The 20,199-nt window shown below is 45.1% G+C and overlaps 1 protein-coding gene across 1 annotated transcript in view; it reads right to left on the reverse strand.

The window, feature by feature from the left end:
* CREB3L2 (cAMP responsive element binding protein 3-like 2) overlaps positions 1–19,831 on the reverse strand; it is a 139,230-nt gene extending 119,399 nt beyond the window's left edge. Inside the window, exon 1 of the mRNA XM_012642787.1 lies at positions 19,329–19,831. Within this exon, the coding sequence (XP_012498241.1) occupies positions 19,329–19,430 (102 nt within the window). The 5' untranslated portion in view covers positions 19,431–19,831. The remainder of the gene's footprint in view (positions 1–19,328) is intronic.
* Positions 19,832–20,199: the final 368 nt, after the last annotated feature.

Raw genomic sequence — 20,199 nt, forward strand, 5'->3', positions numbered from 1 at the left:
TGGGCTCTTAAAATACATGACATGTGATTTCTCAATGTGGGCTCCAGAACTGGTAGAGCTATAGACCAAATGAAGGTCCTTTCAACTGAGAGGGAGGAGGCAGGATAGGGAAAATAGGGAATAAATTTTCCCCTAGCCACTAATAAAATTCCTCATTCAGCTCTTCACAATTCTTGCTCTTGATTTGTACATTGACCCCTGTTCCTCCACAATGTGACCCCTCCTTGGTCCCCCTCTACTCCATACATTTAGAAAGTCAATTCTGCAGTTTGCAAATGCCAAACAGAAATCTCCCCAAAGACCCTTAAAGATGCACACTGTTAATGTGGCATCCTCCTGATGCCATCATCTGCTGGGGACCCCAAGTCCTTGCAATAAGGCAGAGGAATCTAAGAACAGATTCCAAACCCTGAGTTCAGGTCCTCACACCTGTCAGGGCTGAGTGAAGCTCTAGGACCAATGGCACAGTTAGAGCCCAGAGAAGAAGGGAAAGGGAAAGGCCTGAGTGAGCGAGAGAAAGAGGGGAGCAATGGACACAAAAAAGGAAAGAGAAGGACAGAAAGGAGATGAAGAAAAGGAAGCCCAGGTGGGGAAAGACGAGGCGGGACACTGGCAAAGGTGTCTAGCATCTTTCAGGGACTAGCGGTAGAAGTGATCCAGCCCTAGGCTAAGCCCAGATTCTACAGGGGTCTGTGCTTTTTAAATATATTTATGTCCACATGTTTCAAAAAGGACTGAAGTGACTTAAAGGAAACATATAATACGAGGTAAAATAAAATTCAAAATGGGTGTAAAGAAGAATGAGCAACGTGGGAGGACCAGGAAGCAGAGAAGAAAAAAAAAATAAGCATGGGTCTGGAAAGTACTTCAGCCTCCACAGAAATCCACTGGGAAACAAGGTCACAGACCAAAAATGTGTACCCACGGGCCCCAGCTCTGCTCTTGAGGTCAGTTCGCCTAGAGGGGCCGTTGCACCAGGACGTCCAGCAGGGTGGGTGATGGTTTAACTCAGGGAGGGAATGAATGAACTTGGGGACCAGAACCCTCTATTTATGGGCAGAAAAGTCAATTTCTACTTTTGTCTATTTTGCGTCAGATTCTTTAGAATACTCTGAAATGTCTTTAACAAGCAAAATGGTTTTTCTGGCTTATGATGTAAGACAGCCACTCATTTCATGTGGTCTCCAAAAATAGGGTTTGCTCCAAAAATAAAAAACAAAAGAGGATAAAGGTTTAGGTTTCGGGTACAGATGCACAGTCAGCTTCTGGGGAAGGGTTCTCACTTTAGTCCTTGGGTAGTACGCTCACTGTCAGCAGGTGCCCGGCAGCAGGAGGAAGCAGGGCCCCCTGTATGCTCTGGGGGACAGAGCAGCACAACGGGCTGGGGGCCTGGCCAGTGCACACAGGATGCTGGGCGTAGATACCACTGTGCACAGACCTGTTCCCTCTTGTCCTCTATTCCAGAGGTACAGTCTCCAGGACAGTAGCTCTTAATATTGTTTGGGTCATGTACCTTTCAAAAATGTCATGATAAAAGGTATGCATACACTCTACATATACAATATTCCAGAGAGTATTTCCAGAGGCTCCCAGACCCTCCTGAGTCCTTAAACAAAGCCTAAGAACTCCACCTCTATAGGTTTTCAACTCTTACAGATTTCTTCCAGAAGGTACACTGCCTGGTCACCACCATGTGTCATTTGGGAGCCTTATGAAACTCTAGTGAATCCCCAGGGCTATGAGCTGAATTGTGTCCCCTGAAAATCCATATGTTAAAGCCCTAACCCCCAATGTGATGGTATTTGGAGACAGAGCCTGAGGGTTAGATGAGGTCAGGGGTTGGGGCCCTCATGATGGGATTAGTAACTTTATAAGAAGAGAACCTGACAAGAAGGAAGAGAGATCATTCTCTCTCCACCATGTGAGGACATAGCGAGAAGGTGGCCATCCACAAGCCAGGAAGAGAGCCCTCACCAGGAACAGAAACAGCCAGCACCGTGATCTTGGACTTCCCAGCTCTAGAACTGTGAGAAATAAACGTCTGTTGTTCAAGCCACCCCATCTGTGGTATTTTGCTATAGCAGCCCAAGCAGGCTAATACACCCAGATGTGCCATATGCCAAAGCACAGCCCCCCTGGTCCATGCATGAGAGCGCTGAGGCACTAACCACCTCACTTTCGCCTCCCCTGCCACATAGCAGGCCAGGTGGAGAACACCCTCCAGGGCACTATCTATCACACAGGCCCAGGACTGAGGAGACTGGCTGGGCCCCCAAAGAAGGAATCTTAACCAGGAGAAGCAAGGGCAGAAGTGTAATGTCAGGGCTACCAGGCAGTACCAGAGATGGGGGAGGGAAGGGAGGACAAAAATCAAAAATTCAAAGGAAACACTGGTACAGAGCTAGTGGTCTTTTAGACAAGTTCCCTCTGCACACAGCAAGGAGTCCATAAACACTGTCAACTCAGGCTGCTCTTCTAAAGAAAACACACCCGGCTTCAGGCAGGTGTTGTTAAATTGCTCCAACCAGGCAAAGCTGCTAAATCTCAATCAGTATTTCCACACACCATGGCTCTCCACCAAATAATAGACCTCTACAAATCCTTGGTCAAAGCCAATTCCACTAAGCCTCCTTCTCGGCCTGGCTACTTGATGAGCCATGGACTTTCTCTGCTCTGTCTCTTCCATGCAATTGTTCTGCCATCCCTACCAGGCATTCGTGTCTCAAGAGCAGGGCTGAGTCCTCCATGGCTTTTGTGATCCTTCCAGGAGGCTAGATTCCAGGTCCTGCACTCAGAGGCGGCCCAGTCAGTAGTTATTTTTGGCTGCTTTTCCTGAGAAAGCATAATCAGGCCTTTTGATCCCCATACGCATGCTGCCTGTTCCCCCGACACTTTCCTCTCCAGTGAAACGGACTTCAAAACCCACTCACATTCCGGGCACAGTTTGCGGATCAGGGGATGAGTGTCCTGGCCAAGGAGTGCCAAAAAGTGCCATTGAGGTTTTCTGTACACTGAGCAGAAGTTGAAGGAAATACAGAAGTTCCCTTACCTGTGAGATGAACAGGTTGTTCTCGGCCATCTCACAGGTCCCTACCAGACCCAGGATTCCGTAAGTTTGGGAAAATGTAACTTTGTGGTGTGGCAGACACTGCTGCCATCCTCCTTACTATCACACATACCAATTTTATTCCCACTAGCAAAGTATCCAGCTAACGCACTCACCTTCCTGGCCTCCCTTGCAGTAGGGCCGGCCAGTAAAACCTAAGAGGGATTCTGCTGGAGGCCTCCAAGAAAGCCTTGGCTTCCCCAATAAAGGTACTGCCCCTTCCTGCTTTGCCCTCCCTCTTTTTTCCGCCAGGCAGGCTTGTGTTAGGCTGGAGGGGAAGCAGTCATCTTGTGGTCGTGAGGACAAAGGTCTATCTGCTAAAGACGGCAGGAAGAAAAGGTGGGAAAATCCTGGGCTCCACCAGCTCTGCTCAACCACACCAGCCCTGCAGGTCTTTGCTCAGGATTTCTTGGTTCACGAGAAAGTAGCCCTTACATGTTTAAATTACTGTATTTTTGAGTCAAGTGACATAGATAATTGTGTTCCTGATACTTTTGTTCTTGTGTTTTTGTTGTTGTTACTTTTTGTTTTGTTTTTCAAAAAGCAAACTTGGCTCAAGTAGGCAATGGGGGAAACACAATTTACCTACCAGGATAGGATATTTTTCTTTCAGTTGGCAAATACCAAAGAACAAACTTCTTTATGAAAGGCATCTGCATTTCCTAAAAGACCAAAGATCTTTAAAAGTACCCCAGATTGCAAACGTTTTACAGTAATGTAGCCGGGTAGAGAAGAACCATCAGGTAATTCACTAAAACGTGTTAGCCTCCGCAGCTAAGCAATTTCTCTGTGTCACATTCAACCCCACTATCAGCAATGTGGTTTGTTTTTTGTGCTTTTTTTATTTTTGCTTAAAATAAAAATTTATAACTTCCAGAGGAGATGGAGATTTAGAAACAGGTTTCTAACAGTTCCCCCCCAAAACCCTACTGAAATTCTTAAAGTAATCAGACATTACGGAAAGGGGTCCATTCACATGCCAGTTCTACATGGAACTTGTTAAAATGCTGGTTGGTCCAGACAAAAGGAAGACACAGAAGACCAACTTAGAACCCTGCTTCCCAAGAAAGCAGGACTCAGGGGAGAGTCTCTTGCTGAACTCGATGTACATCAATTGCTTTGGAATGTCCAAGGCTGGATGCGGTTCAGGCCATGGGTCAGAGAGAGAGCGTGTGGCTTAAATGCCTTTGCTGTCGTTACCAACAGCACTACAGAGGTGCTGTACTGAGAAGCCCCAGGGGACAGGCAGTGCCAGGCAGATGGAGAGACCTTCAGCATGGCCCTGACATTGTGGGCAGCAGCCCCACCACAGCTGCCCAATGCCATTCCTATTGTCCCTTCCCCACTTTCTTCCTGTTAGTGGATTCCTAAATGTACCACAATCAGCCCCAGAAAAACTTTTTATATCACAAAAACCAGTGTAAATGATCTCAATGTCCCATGATAGATGGTGTTTCTCAGCATAGCAGAGACATGGAATGGGTCGTCCTCTTCCTGTCTTCCCTCTTGTAACTTGAAAAATGCTAACACCTGCTGCCAACCCAGCCCCGAAAACTTAAAAAGAATTTCAGTTCCTCAGAAGCAGGTGCCTGAAAAATCGAAGTGTGAATTCAGTCATGCAAATCCATGCCAGCCCTTGAGCCAAAGAGGATTCAGACAGGAACCAAAAAAACTTTTAGGTTCTTCTTCCCTAAATGTCTTTTCACAGTTAGGCCACAATAAAAAGAGGCCTTATTCTATTTACTGATTTCTTCCATAAGTTCAGAATTCAGCAAGGGTTTTCTTCCTATGCCCTTCTGAAATTACTGAAGTGGAGAAATGGAAGAAAAGAATTTAGTATCTCCTAAGTAGTGGCTATGTACCAGACACTGGGATAGACACTTTATTTACATCATTCATTCATCCTCTATCATGGCCTTGTGAAATAGCCTCAGTAAAGAGAGACAAAACCAGATTATAAGCCCAGAGTCCATTTGTTTACCAAACATTTACAACGATGTGCCTGGCACTGTTGTGGGAGCTGGGAACACAGAAGCGGATAGAACAGGTGAAATCTCTGCTTTCGTGGTGCTTACATGTTGTTGGAGGAGACAAACAACAGACAAACACACTTACCAGCATTTCCCAACAATTGTGCCATGGAGTGTCCCAGCTCCGAGGGACTGGGAAGAAGGGGTACAGGTGGCAGCAGAGGCTGGAGTGACGGCGCCACTGGGATGGATCCACCCACTGTGCTCAGCCTCATCCATTACCTCAATGCGCCACGCAGATATCATCATTTTCCACGAATGCCAAGTCCACAGGGCTCAGAAACACTAAATTAATCATTTGTCAGTGGTGATGAGGGCTGTGAGGTTGTGCTGACTCCAGACTTCCTTCTATCAATCTGCCCCCAGTGTCTGAGCAATCAGAAGGCAACAGGACATTTAGGATCCCACGACAGAAACAGGAAGGGTAGGAAAACGAAGCTGAAACTTCCTCATTCATGCTCAGTCCACTCCACCATCCCACCTTTCTGCTGGGCCAGACTTAATTTCAGTTTCCTCCTATAAGTCTGTATTTAAATCAAAAGGAAACACCGGGTTTCGATGAGCCTCATGTTCCTCAACTTGTAAACGCAGCTGAAAAACCAAATCGTTTCCCTGCAGCAACTTTACTGCCCGTCTTTCACACTGTACAAGAAAATGCGTTTGTTAAGACTGCCAGGGTCACAGGGTGTCTCGGGGAGGACACGATGCCCTAAGCCCCAGGGCGGCAGGTTTGCTCCAGCTGGATTTGGTCTTGGCGCCCTCAGCCCACTGCCCCAGGCCTCCCAGGGCTCCCAAATGTGGGTCTTGGGCTGCAGGGGAACCTGGAAAGAAAACTCCCCAACCCAGAGTAGAACCAGAAAAACAACTCCAGGCAGGGCCACAGAAATGAGTACCATCCCAGGGTAGGAAGTTAAAAGTCGTAACTACAAAGATCAGCATCAAGTCCTTCGGTTACAAAAAAATACAGGATTTCCCTGCTAGATCCCACCCCTTTACAAAGGACAACGTCCAGTGTCCAAGTCATTTGTAAATGGAAACAGGGGAAAAATTCCACATCGTGTTTTATTAATAACTTTTTAATTGTATTCTACTGAAATCTATAGGTCTGTGCCTGGTTGTCTGAATAAGTTTTTATTGACACAAAACAAAAACAGCATACACATACACGTGAAGTCTCTTGTGGGCCAATCTGGCTTCTTACTGAACTACAAAAGGAAGCTTATCCGAAACTAATTTTTTAAAAACAAAGTTAAAACCAAAAGCTGCCACAGGTAACCCCAGCTTATGAATCCATACGCCCAAAAGTCTGCAACAGCAGGATGTGGACAGTGGGGCAGGCTGTGTGTTGCTGGTACAAGGGGTATGGAAGGACTCTCTGCACTTCCTGCTCAGTTTTGCTGTGAACCTAAAACTGCTCTAAAAAATAAACTCCATTTTTTAAAAAAGTTTTTAACATAGGTGTTTCAAACTCACAAGACATCTTCTTATTAAAATAATATGATAAATAGTCATCTGTTTCGCAGTTGGGCCAGAGAAACCCACTTAACTCACCACGCAGCTGAACTGGGGGGCGAATCCTAAACTCCGTGTCTCCAGGAAAGAGCCTGCTCTGCTCTGGACTGCGAAGGGGCCCCCTCCCTCCCTGTGCTGTCTGGAAGCAGAATTCTCCTTACTCTCCACCCTCCTCTGTCCTCAGCCCTCGTGTGTCCAACTTCGCCCACCTGAAGAGCTTCCTCCTCACATCCCTGTTCCTCAGGACACAGAGAAGTAGACAGAAAGGGCAGAATCCAGCAACGGCAGCAGGAGGGACACAGGAGGGGAGCAGGAATGTGTCCCACCATGGCCCCTTTGTAGGTCCTGAAACCCAGGCTTTAGCTGCACATTTTCTTGGAAGCTACAATCATCTACCTTAATGTTCCTTCCACAGGCTCAAATTCTTGTTACAAAGCCATTTGTCTTCACCTGCCCTATTACTATTTCATACAAAAATGGAACAGATTAAGTTTTTTTTCCTATGTTTCTACCATTTAAATATTGTCGATGCTTCTGTGATCAAACTCGTTTTTGGCATTCAGTAGATCCACTTGACGCGTTCTCAGTGGAAGAGTCGCAAGAAATAAAGAAAAAAAAGGCCTCAGACCTTAGAGTCATTTGGGAAATCCCAACACTCTTTCGCAATATAATGAGTCCAGAGGCCATCTTTCTGCATACCCCAAAGCAGAAATGGCACACGCGCAAAGGAGACACACGCACAAACTCCTGCTTGCCAACACGAAGGGTGTCCAGCAGTAGATGGACTCGGTCTGCAGAGAAGAATGAAGAAAGGACCCTCATAAAATTACATAAGCACCAGTGACAGTCTCCAAGGCCAATTTTGAGGACTGACATTAATCTTGTTATAAGAAAAAAAGAAGAGGCTGGGCACAGTGGCGCATGCCTGTAATCCTAGCACTCTGGGAGGCTGAGGTGGGAGGATCCCTTGACGTCAAGAGTTTAAGAGCAGCCTGAGCAAGAACAAGACCCCTGTCTCTACAAAAAATAGAAAAATTAGCTGGGCATAGTGGCATGCGCCTGTAGTCCCAGCTACTCGGGAGGCTGAGGCAGGAGGATTGCTTGAGCCCAGGAGTTTGAGGTTGCTGTGAGCTAGGCTGATGCCACTGCACTCTAGCCCAGGCAACCCAGTGAGACTCTGTCTCAAAAAAAGAAAAAAGATAAGAAGAAGAAAAAGAAAAAAAGAAAGAGAGAGGCAGGGCTGTGTATATTACCCAGTTCAGTTCCTGCCCTTCTTTAGCTTGTACTCTCGCCTGGAAACCAGGCCTCCACTTCCCCATAGAATGCCACATACCACGCACACAGGCCCTGATTACAGTGCATCCTGTGGCTGCAGAGACACGGGCACCGCCCTGAGCTAACACGCCAGTAAGTCCTGGGAGTACTTGGTGGTCAGCTGAAGAACACACTCAGCCCTTATTTATCTGGACCACTCTGTAGCAAGTCTCCCCTCTCGTGGATCCTGCAGTGGAATGTTCCTGGCTTTTCTCCACTTTTTCTGCCAATTCTTTCCGAGTTCCATCTGCAGGGTCCTCTCCCCAGCCAGCCCTTCCGGTGCCCCAGGGCTCCACACCGAGCCCTTCCCTCCTACTCCTCCCACTCTCTGTGACCTTTCCGGACTCTCTTAGACAGACTATTGGCTTCTCTAATCCCCCACCAGAATCCCAACACTCGAATCGACAGCTCCAGTCCAGACCTTTTTCCAGAATTCCAGACCGAAGTTTCCAAATGCCTTTCAGGCGTTGCTCCTATGAATGTTCCACAAATACGTCAGAATTACTGTGTCTGAAATTGAACTCATTATCTCTCCTGCCAAACTCATTCCCCCTCCAAATATTCCGGTTCTATGCAAACGGCAACACCATCAACTCAGCCTACCAAGTCAGCAAACAGAAAGTCTCCCATGTGCCTCTCTCAGGCCCCACAATTGCCAAGTTTCCAGGTCTGGCTTCTAATCTTTTCTTGCATTCATTTGCTCCTCCCTTCAGGTTCAGGCCCCCGTGGGGTCTTGTTGAAAGAGCAGCCAGCAGATCAGCTTGCCACCATCAATTCTACCCTCAAATCCATCCTTCACACCCACTAGGCTTTCCTTTCTAAGACACATTTCGGCTCCTGTTCCTCTCTTGTTAAAAGCCTCCCACCCTTCTGCCTACAAAAGAATGTCCAAATGGTTCACAGAGCATGCATATCTTTCATGATCTTGTCATGTCTCCCAGCACTCCCCACAGGGCACCCTACTCTCCAACTACATAAAACTACTTGGGATTCCTAGAATCAACCATGAATTTTTACACATTCCTACTAGAATCAACCATGAATTTTTACACATTCCTACTCTATACCTGCTGCTCTCACTGCCTGGAAAACTCCTATTCATACTTCACCACCCACTGTAAATATCACCTGCTCTGTGAAGTGTTCCCCAACTCTTCATCCCCTTCAGATTTGTCATTCTATTCTCTTTGCTACAGAAATACTTTGAACACAGCTCTAATGCTAAACATATACCAGGTATTTAATGGCTTGTTTACATATCTTCCATCCCACTCTACTAGGAGAGCCACAAGGTCAAGAATGTATATTCCAGGATGTGAGGGTGATCTGGCTGCAACATCTGTCACCCCATTGATTGCCAGGGTTTATTCGGCTGATTTGGCTGGCTAGGCGGGTGTCCCCTTCCTCCTTCACCGCTCCACGTGCATCCCTCCTGAAGCTGCGAGCTTAGTCAAAGAGGACAACCTTTCCCAAGAGATGAGGACCATTTTTCAGTCAAGGGTATACGAGTAGTTGTGCTCTCCTGTTAGAACCTACAAACAAGCTTTCAAGAATGTATATTCCTTGCCTAGGAAGGAATTCAATGCACATGCTTTGAAAAGCAGTTCATTAAGTTCCTCAAATTGGAGGAAGGACCAGCTGTGAGAGATATTTCCCCAGGATATGCAGATAGGAAGCGAGGGGAAGGAAGGAGTTAATGGCTGAACCTTTAAAATGCTATGATGAGTAACCTTGGATTTAAACTTCTGTTCAACACAGCCAATGAGAAAGCATTTTTATCACAAATCCTATTTCCTCCAAGTTTTCTAAAAACACCATCCTATCGGTTTGAATCCTGCTAGCTCTTTCTCAGCCAAAAGGAATTTCCCTTTAAACAAAAACTATTCAGACATTTCCAAGATATGAAATGTTAAAAACCAGAATATTCCACTCAGACAACTAGGAAACTGTTTGTGGATTTTTTTTCCCCAGACTCCTCTTATTTGCCAAGAAGTCTGAAGAGATTTTTTTCTGATGTTAAAAAAATGTTTCCTACCTCTGTGCCTCTCTGTTTTTCCATTCTTTATTTTGTCTGGGTTGTACTTAAGCAAGGTTTTAAGTCAGAAAACAGAAACTACAAAATGCAAAATTATACTTGCTAATCGAGCTGCCCAGATGAAATATGCAATCAACTGACTGTTGTTGTTGTTGTTGATGTTGTTTTAAATAGCCCATTTTTTAAAGATGGGAAACTTTTGACAGCAGAAGCGCAATACACGTAATACCAATGGGACTTTGGGACCCCGTGACACAAATGCAGAATTTTACAGTTGGACAAAGTAAGACTAAAGATGGGAAGTAAATTGTACTGGACGAGCTCACACATCAAAAGGCTTTATCCTCCAAAGAAAAACTTCCTTCCAAGAACTACCATTTGATAGTTGTAATGAGAGGAAGGCATAGAGATTTGGGTGGTTCAGAGTAACTCATCTCAACTCTTAAAAAAGCTCTTCAGTAATGTCAGTAAAATTTAGGTAAATAAATTACAACTAAATAGAGCAACTCAAAAGCAGGCAATTCAGCATGAGGCGATTGTAACCAAGCCCAACAGCAGCCATACACACCAGAGGGACAGATGGTACGTGATCTAGGAAGTTATGTCTGACTTTTGCATTGACCTTCCACACATGAAAGACTAGACATAGCCCTGCAGAACACCACAGATGGTTTCCCAAGCCAAAGTATAAGCAAAATTCTAGGCAAAACACAGCCTGCATCTAATGGGTGACACTGACTCTAGAAGCAGCTGTGTCCCAGGAACGACCCATGAGCTCCTCATGGGTTTACACTGCAAGAGAGCTGAGTCACTAAACATTCCCTGAGATAAATGGGTGCAGAGTGATAAGAGGGATCAAAGTGTCTCCAGCTCTTTGCTGTCAGAGAAGCACATCATAAAGATTCAAGGGTTACCCAACCAGTGCTGTTCTGCTGCTAAAGTGGACCCAGAACGATCTTGAGTCATACTCCAAAGATCTGCTTTCTGTCAATAGACAAATAACAAAGATCTGAGAACCAGCTGCACTGAAGTTGAAAGTGGAGCCCAGGGGAGCATACAGAGAGAAAAAAAGGCCATGTACCATATGCTCCCATTTCACAGGTAGTAAGGAAGCCAGAAAAGAAGGAAAAACTAAGTCCACCAGAGTGTCATACATGCCAAAGCAAAAACAAGTTAGGAGATGACCCTGTGGTCAATACTGTGATATATTTCCATAAAGCCCAGCAGGTAAAGACAGAGAAAAGACTATTGGATTTAGCAGTTAGGGAGAGGATGGAGGACCTACGATCAGCTGTAGAAGCCAGGGCACAGAGGGGACAGGAGCAGAGAGAGAGGAAATGGAGGTCGTAACTGTTGACCGCTTGTTTGAGAAAGGCTGGCAGTAAACAAGAGAAAAGAAATCAGCAAGAAGGGGCATCTGGCAAACGTGTTCACGGCAGAGACCTGTGTTTATAGCAGAAGGTAGAAGCTGAGGAGGAGAGGAAATAAAGATGCATGAGAGAGAATAATTACAGGCCCCTTCTGCTTCCTGAGTGACGTTCAACTCCTAAGGTCAAAATACCTCATCCTCAAAGAGAAGACATTTGACTCAGGGGACAGGGTGGAAAAGTACATCTATACGGGCCAGCAGTGACCTGCGAAGAAACTGAGAACTAAATAGGTAAAGTAACAGGCCCCAGGTCACCAGAGAACCCGGGGCCCTCAACACCAAATCTGCCTGGCTCAAAACCCCATCCACAATGAAGCCTCAAGTCAGTCTCAACTTCAGCCACCTCACCCTCATCTTGTTTTCTAAAAAAACAAGAAAAGATATCAAATTACCCAAGTCACTATCATACTAAATTTTCACATTTGCAGATGCATTTACAAGAATCCAGAGTTTTAAAAATATATTAACAAAAGAAGCCAAGGCCACCTAGCTTATCCATTCTCCACGACTGCCTCACTCCCCTTAATCATGCATCAAATGATTATTGTGTTTTGCTGAGCTTCCTACACTTGACTAAGCATCATGGGGGTAAAGAAAAGACAAAGTCATGTCTCCTGTCCTCGAGGAGCTTATGTCCCAGCTAAGCAAGTCTCTCTACTACTCTGAGTCTCAGATTCTCCATAGATAAAATGGGTCAATACTTCTCAAATGCTTCATGAGTAACCCATACAATTCAATTCAGGGTAAAATCAAGATCACTTAGAACTTTCTCTGAAAGAACCAGAAAGCATCGAGTGAGCAGGGAGAAGGAAGAATAGGCTCAAGGTTGATCCAAAGATGGTGGGTCTCATCATTTCCTTTTAATTTTGACCCCACGCAGGCAGGGAATGTGGACACTACTCCCTCATTCATAAGGTCGTTCACTTGCACAATTCAGGCTCTCTGCATAGGCCTCGACCGTACTAAATGCCCAGCCAAGGCCTAAGGCCATTTGCTCCAAGAGAGACAGCGGACAGGTTACAGCCATGCCAGGCTGAGGCGGGCAGTCAAGCTGCAAACAGGCACACGTGGCCTATCAATATTTGAATAGCCATATGCAACTGGAAAAATAGGTTCTTTGAAAAATGGCATTCAGCTCTCTGCCCGCTGTGGACCTCAAAAAGAACAAGTCATTCTTGTCTTGCATGGTGAGCATGATTACAGGCTCAGCTAGCTCCCTCCAGTCCTGGTATTTGACCCTGATGCAGACAGTCCAGATAACATAGTTCATTCTACATGTCCTAGTTAGTGAGTCAAGACACAGCGTACTTTTCTCCTGACCTCCACCCCACGAAGAGCCTTTGCATGCATTTCAGAGAGGCTGTTCCTATCTCTACAGTCTTCCTTCATTGGGCACTGGTAGCACAACTGGATAATGTCCTTAGAATTTTGCAAGTGGCACAGTACTTGGGTTTGCTCTTTTGCTCCCAGGGCAAATTCTTATGGATTTTAAAACATTTTCTGGTTGCTAGCCCATGATTATGAGAAAACTAACACACCTTTTGGCTAAAGAAAGAACAGTTAACTCGGATTATTTTACTAATGATCATTACAATAGTCATTCTGGTTGAGGCTCCAATATCTTCCCCATCCCTAAATGATTAAGCTAAGCCAATAATATAAATCCCATTCCCCTTTCCAGACACTGGTTTAGGAACGGTCATGTGACCCAAACCTTATCAACAAAGCTCTAAATAAACTCGGCTGGCGGGTGACTAAGAAAAGTTTCTTCCCTCCTAAAAAAGGGACACAAGGAAGAGACAACCTCTCTTCCTCTGGCTATTGTCATTTTGAATGCAACACCTGCACCTCATATGTCCATCAGGCCTCCAGCCTGAAGACTAAAACTGCACATGGATACAGGGAGCCAAGGTCCGAGGGAACACTGAGGAGCTGCTCAGTCAGCCAAGCAAGGAGCTATATTGCTAAGTCTCTTACAACATGAGAGAGTAAGTTACTTATTGTATAAGTCAATCTGAGTCAGTTTTCAGTTGCTTGCAGCTGCAAGCATTGTAATTGATTCCATTATTGATCTAAATGCAATGCCTCATTTCTCCTGCAAAAGCAACATTGCATCACAGCTCGTGCTTCCATAGAACACTATAACTCAGGTACCTTGCAAGGAAGGCAAACGCAAAACTCTGCACTGCCCTGTCCCCTTTCAAGACTATGCCACATCTATCTTCCCCCAAACCATGTTCACACCATGAGAACAATTTCAGAGACAATTATTAATAAATAAGGAGGCAAAGATTTTTCTTGCCAAGCCAATGGAAATCCTTTAGATTGTAGACAAACAAGCAATGCATGAGCAAGGCTGCCTTCTGGATAAGGGCCACATGTGTGGACTAATAGAGGGGTACTGAAAGGTCCCTTCCTAGTCCCCAAATATTCCTCCCCTACTACCTCCCTATTGCTTTAAGGTCCCCATTCAGAGATTCATTCTTTTGACCTGAAGTTATTATTGTTAAATATAGAGGCCCATTTAGGGGTGACACATTAAGCCTTACTAATATTTAAATTTTTAGTATAAGCTTATAAAATCTTTCCTGAGAACAAAATTTGAAGAGGGGGAGTTGGAAAGAGAACATCAATTATAGTGAGCACTTGGGGCCTGAGAAGGGAGGGGAACATTAAAGTGGTGAAGAAAGGGTATGGAAAGGTCTAGCGAGGGCCTTGACAACAAATTATACTCACTTCCCAATTTTGTCTCCTGCTATAACTCATTACGTTTATTCAGGTTTTGGAGGTCAGGTGACCATAAGTAATGGCATTCTCAGCCAACGAGGACCCAGATCCCCCTTCAGGACCTGGCCAATCATGGGAGTTGATTTCAGGGTGGAACATCAAACCAAAAGCTTCAATATCCCATTGGAACCATATCAGTCTCTGGGCCAGCCAGGAGGAAGTGGAAACCACCCAGCCTGTGAGATCAGCCAACTCCTTCTCCTCAGCGACCAGTGAGAGATGTGGAAGCCAGATGGTCTTTCCATCTGGACACCAGGCAGGTTGAACATTCCCTTAACTCCCTACCTACCACTAACTGTGATCAGCCATTTCACTTTAAGAACCAACCAGATATAAATTTTCATAGCATAACCAAATAACTATAAATAACTGGCTTTATATGGATTGTGCATGTAAAACAAGCAGAACTTCTGTTATCTTTGCAAAAACTTAGTAGTTCCTATCATATGCCTCTTAAAAGGATATATTCATTGCAAAAATTGATAAAAATCTTTATTTTTCCAGATGGCTAAAATGAGACAGAAGAAAGAGAAAGTCACTAGGATTGTGAGGTTTACCGTACATAAACCCACTGTCCACCTCCACTCTTAGAGCCTGTTTCCACCAAGCATTCCCGCCTCCCCTCTTCTTTACCCAAGGCCTCCACTGACCTGAATCATGTTTAGCTTTAGCATAGCAATGAACCCCCCTTACCCCGCATGGACACCCAAGTGAAAATCACCTCTAGTCCAGTTTTACATAGTGCCTTCAAGTGGTAATTCTTCATTTCCTAAACACATCCAACAGGTAAAAATTTGAATTGTCTGAAAGCGTACAGAATGTAGATAAGTCTCCTCATTCTCTTGACCTCCACCCCAAGTCCCCTTCCCAGAAACAATTATCCATTTCTTGAGCAGACTCCATCTGTACATATATAATATACATGGATTATTTTGCTCTTCTAAATTGCAAAAGCCAACAGAGAATTCCCAGAAATGCAATTTGCCCAGAATCGTAGAGGAACACAACATGAATGTTAGAATTGCCTGACATCCAGGCAGGTTTGTGGAAAGAGGCAAGGTACCAATGGTATCAAACCCTAAGAGACGTTCCCCTCATTTTTAGATTTTGCCATCTTTTCTGAGCCCACATTTAGCCTGCATCCCATCCTGAAGCAACAGCTTTCATAAAAGCATGTACTCACTGAATTAAAATAATATTTCATCATGTTTAGGGAAACTATTTTTTAAGCCTCAAGAGGAAGTCCAGAGCTTTAGGAATTCAGGATCTAATGAGCAAGTCCATATTCACCCTATCCATGTGCTTCATTACTTTGTAGACTTTGAACCTGTCTTCTCTAAGCCTTTGTCCTTCTGGACCAAGAAGTCTTCAGAGCTAACCAAATGGGAAAAACATTGCTCTTGATGGCTAACAGAAGGTGCCTGAGAAATGTTATAATCCCAGCCTTAGGCAACTTGAACATTCTAAATTTTTATAATAAGGTATATGACAGGTTTGCTAAAACAAGGCATTAGCAATCATGCATGTGGTAACTAAATCCCTATTTAGAGTAACAAGAGTGATCACGCTAGGCAGGCTTGGTGGCTGCCACTGGCAGGCTCAGTTAAACATTAGCTGCTTTCAGGCTCAGCAGTTTCTGTCCCCCAGTCATTCTCTCTCAACCTCTCCCTCAGTTCCTTCTCTTTAAGTCAGAATCCGTCATCCACATAGCCTGATGAGCAAGAACTCGGGCTTTGGAGGCAGGCAGACCTGGATTTGAACCCTAGTTCTGTCACTAATTAGCTGTGAACCTAAGCCAAGTTGCTTAAACATATTAAGTCTCGGTTTTCTTATATGTAAAATGAGAATAATAAAATGGCTTTTTTTGTTGGGTTGTTAAGAGAGTTAAATGGTATCATTTTTGTAAAGCACTAAACATGATGTCTTCCAGCAGGACCAGCTACAGATTTGTGGGACTCGATGCAAAATGAAAACGGGAGCCCCCTGTTCAAAAATTAATAAGAATTTCAAGAGGGTAGAGGTAAGGGAGGGACAGGGAGAGATTTGTTAAAAGATACAAAATTACAGTTAGATAGGAGGAATAAGTTCTAGCGTTCTATAGCACTGTGGAATGACTATAGTTAACAATAATATAGAGTTTCAAATAGCTAGAAAGAGGATATTGAACATGCCCAACACAAAGAAATGATAAATACTGGAGATGATGAATATGCTAATTACCCTGATGTGATCACAATACATTATATATGGAAACATCACTATGTACCCCATGAATATGTACAATTATTATTTGGCAATTTAAAAAAAATAACATTAAAAAAAAGATGGTGACAGCAGAACATCAAGCATGGGGCCCTGTGGCACAGCACAGGTGGCAGGCCCTGCCTGTCGGATGGTAAACTCTCCTTAGATGGCAGCTGTCATCATCTTCTACCACTCTCCCAACTTACATCTGCACCTTACCCTCCCTGCAGGCTCTCCTCAACTTGCAAACTTTTATTGGGTCATTCCAAAAACAGGTACTGATGTCTCAGAAGTAACCTTCATTTATAAAAAAAAAAAAAAGGAAAAAAAAAACTCACCCAAACAGAGGAATCCAAAACAGACTTTGATATTACCACAGACTGAAGCCAAACGCACCCCATCTTGGGGCCTTTGCCTTGGTTTTCATCCTGCTGAGCTAACACTCTCACCTCCTTCAAATCTTTGTTCAGGTCCATTTTCTACAAGAGGCTTACTCTGATCGCTCAACTCAATCCCTTACTTTGCCCTTTCTCCATCCTGTATTCTCTGTCCCATTCACCCTGTTCTACTTTTACTTTTACCATGGCATTTATATCCTCTAACACACAATACCACTTACTTCCTTATTATGTTTATCATTTATTGCTTATCTTCCCCTACACACACACAACACACACACACACGCACACACACACGCACACACACATATGCACACAAAAGAATGTAAACTTCTAGAGGTCAGGAATTTTTGTCACTTAGAATAGTGTTTGACACACAGAAGATAGTCAATAAATATTAATTGAAAGAACAAATATATTTTTTGAAAGAATGCATGAGCAGGCCATCCTTTTTCCACATGGAGAGTCAGCTGGAGGCCAGGCCATCCCACATTATGGACAAAAGGCAGTAATACTCACTTCTGCCACTGGATATCCAACGGAGTTCAAGAAACTGATGAGAACATTATCTACGTTCAAATCTCTACCAAACCTCCCTGAGTTTGGAAGGAATATAACCCAATTGTCTTTGCTACTAAACCCAATACCTTTCAACAGTAATTCATATGCACAGTTTGTTGCACTGACTTGTAGCAATGATTAGTAGCATTTTATATGAGTGAGCTGTTCAGAAGAGAGACATGTACCTAAGTGGAAGACATAATCATTTTTTAAAAACAGGATTAGAAGAAAAATAACAGGCATTACTGTTTTATTCCGATGACAGAAAAACTCAGCTGTTAATATCACAATGAATGTAACGTCTCTACCCTTGAAACTGTGTGTAAAGATGTTAGTTAGAGCCAATCCAAGCTGTTCTTCCTGGAGTTAATACCACAGTCACAGGAAGCATCTCAAATCCTGACCTGGGATCTCACAAATACAAGCTTCAGGGCCCAGGAAGGGCAATGCAGATGTCTGTGCATAATTCATCCACCAGCTGTGCCATTACAGCTGCTGGATGACACAGTTTCACAATAAAAGATGTTTAAGAACAAAAGAGAAGAGCGAGGCCCTCTTGCAGAGGGTTAAAATGTAGCCCATGTCAGTAGAAATATCTGCAGCACCCAACAATCAGAACATAGTTAGGGGCCAGTATGCTCCACGTTCTTTACTGAGGATGGGAAGCACATCTGGGCCCCCAATCCAAATGCAGTCCACATGGTCTCCTCGGCACAGGCTCAGTAAGCAAAGCCCAGAAGATCACGCTGAACATCTGGCTTTTGCCCCAGCATGAACTACCACTCCCTCTCAGCCCTGCACTCTGCATTTTTTAAACAAGCCATTCTCAGCCACCACGAACGCTTCAGTGGGAATCAGCAGGGAAGCCCTCATCCCTCAACCCAAAATAACGTCAGCCAGAGTCAAAGGCCAAAGAGGTGGAGCCTGCAGGCCATTTCGCTAAAGTTTCAAATATCCCAGTACTGACCCCATTAAAAGAACCGTGAAGAGGAAAGAGCCAAGTCTCTCGTTTTCTCATTAGTGCCCCTCCCCTCATTACAAATGTCTACATGTGTAGGAAAGAAACAAAGAGATCTTGCACAAAGTCAAATTATCAGTGCTGGCTGTTAAGAAACAAAATTTTATTTTGCAAACTTAATACCAAAAAGTTGAAATTTAAAACTTTAAAAGAAATATGCATGCCCTGTGACAACTTAACGCTCAAAGAGGTTTGAAGCATAGTGTAAGGCTGAACAAGGAACTAACTGGTGAGCTGTCCCACCTTCCCCAAAGCCTTTCTGAAATATGCAACTGCCTCAGATTTTCCATACTCCTCTGCTGCTCTTTCCTCTAAAGAGGGAGGAAGCAGATTTCTTGGCTGCACAGTTTAAGAAGCCAAATAAAGCAGATTTCTGCCTAATGTGAAGGAGCCTTTTCAACACACACACACACACACACACACACGCACACACGCACACGTGTACTTTTTAAAATATAAATAAGAAAGGGGAAGAGAGAGAGAACATGAAACAGATGGAAAGGAAACACAACTTACTCTTGTCCAGTTTTTAAAAACTTACAAATATTAATAGCAAACTAGGTGGAGGCATGTTATTCTCAAACACATCTCCTGCATTACTGTACTGTTAGCAATAGGAAATGATCCTACAGATAAGAAAAAGCCTGTGGGGCGGGGGGAGTATAAATTGCTAAAGGAATACAAAGTGACAGTACTCTAATGAAAAGTTTAAAAGGGCCAGCTGCCCACCTTCATCTGCTCAGATAGAAAAACTCCACCTCGCCCCAGACCTCTGGATTCTGGCCATGGCCTTTCCCAAATACTGCCTTCCCAGTCCCCAGGTCTCCAGCTGTTCGTCTGATGACACTTCCCCGCTTTAAAAGCCACCCTGCCTCCGCCCCGCCGAGTCCTCACCGTGTGGTACATGAGGGCCTCGGTGTCCCCGGGCTCTGACAGCTCGCTCAGCTTGCGGTCCCACTGCAGGACGCCCTGCTCCCCGCTCTCCAGCACCTCCATGGTGGTCGGAGCCGCGCGGGGCGAGGATGCGGAGGGCAGGAGAGGACCGGCAGAGCCGCCCCGGACCGGCGAGATTCCTCTCCCTCCGCGTGCGTGTGCGTGCGTGAGTGTGTAGTTTGTGCACTTAGGAAGGAAAACGTTTGCTCCTTTGCCGGAGAGAGAAGGGCCACGGGCTCCCGTCCGCTGTCCTCGGAGATCTGAGAATCCCCGGGGGACACAGGCCGTCCAGGGCTCGGACCGAATGCTGCAGGGATTAAAGCGGGATGTGCACCCAAAATGAAGGCAGGCGATCAGCTCTCATCCCAGGAAACTCCCTTCGCAATAAGCCCGCTTTCCACCACAGCTCCAGACACAAACTTTGAGACTCCCCAGGGATCCTCAGCTCGGCTCCAGGACCCAGCTACGACCCCACCTCCTCCAGGGCAGTGACCAATCGGACACCCGCCTCACCCGCCAAACCCAATCAGAAGTCTTTATTTCCACTATGTCCCGCCCACAAAGGCAGGGCCACGGGAAGTCTCCGCCCAGGCCTTGGAATGTGGGCGAGGGGTGCCTTTGACGTCACCGGGGAACTCCTCCTGCCTGACTGCAGCCAGCGGCCGGCTCGCTGCTACAACGGACCAATGGAGGGTTTAAATGAGGGAGTGATGGATTGGAGGCTTGGCCAATGATAAAGGGGTGTCTGGTAGGGAAAGCCAATCAAATAGAGACAAGAATACATTTTATTAAAGAGGGAGGGCGAGTTTAGTCTCTTCCCTGAGAAGCCCCA

Source organism: Propithecus coquereli, unplaced genomic scaffold, assembly GCF_000956105.1.
Source record: "Propithecus coquereli isolate 6110/MARCELLA unplaced genomic scaffold, Pcoq_1.0 Scaffold186, whole genome shotgun sequence".
NCBI classification, from domain to species: Eukaryota; Metazoa; Chordata; class Mammalia; order Primates; family Indriidae; genus Propithecus; species Propithecus coquereli.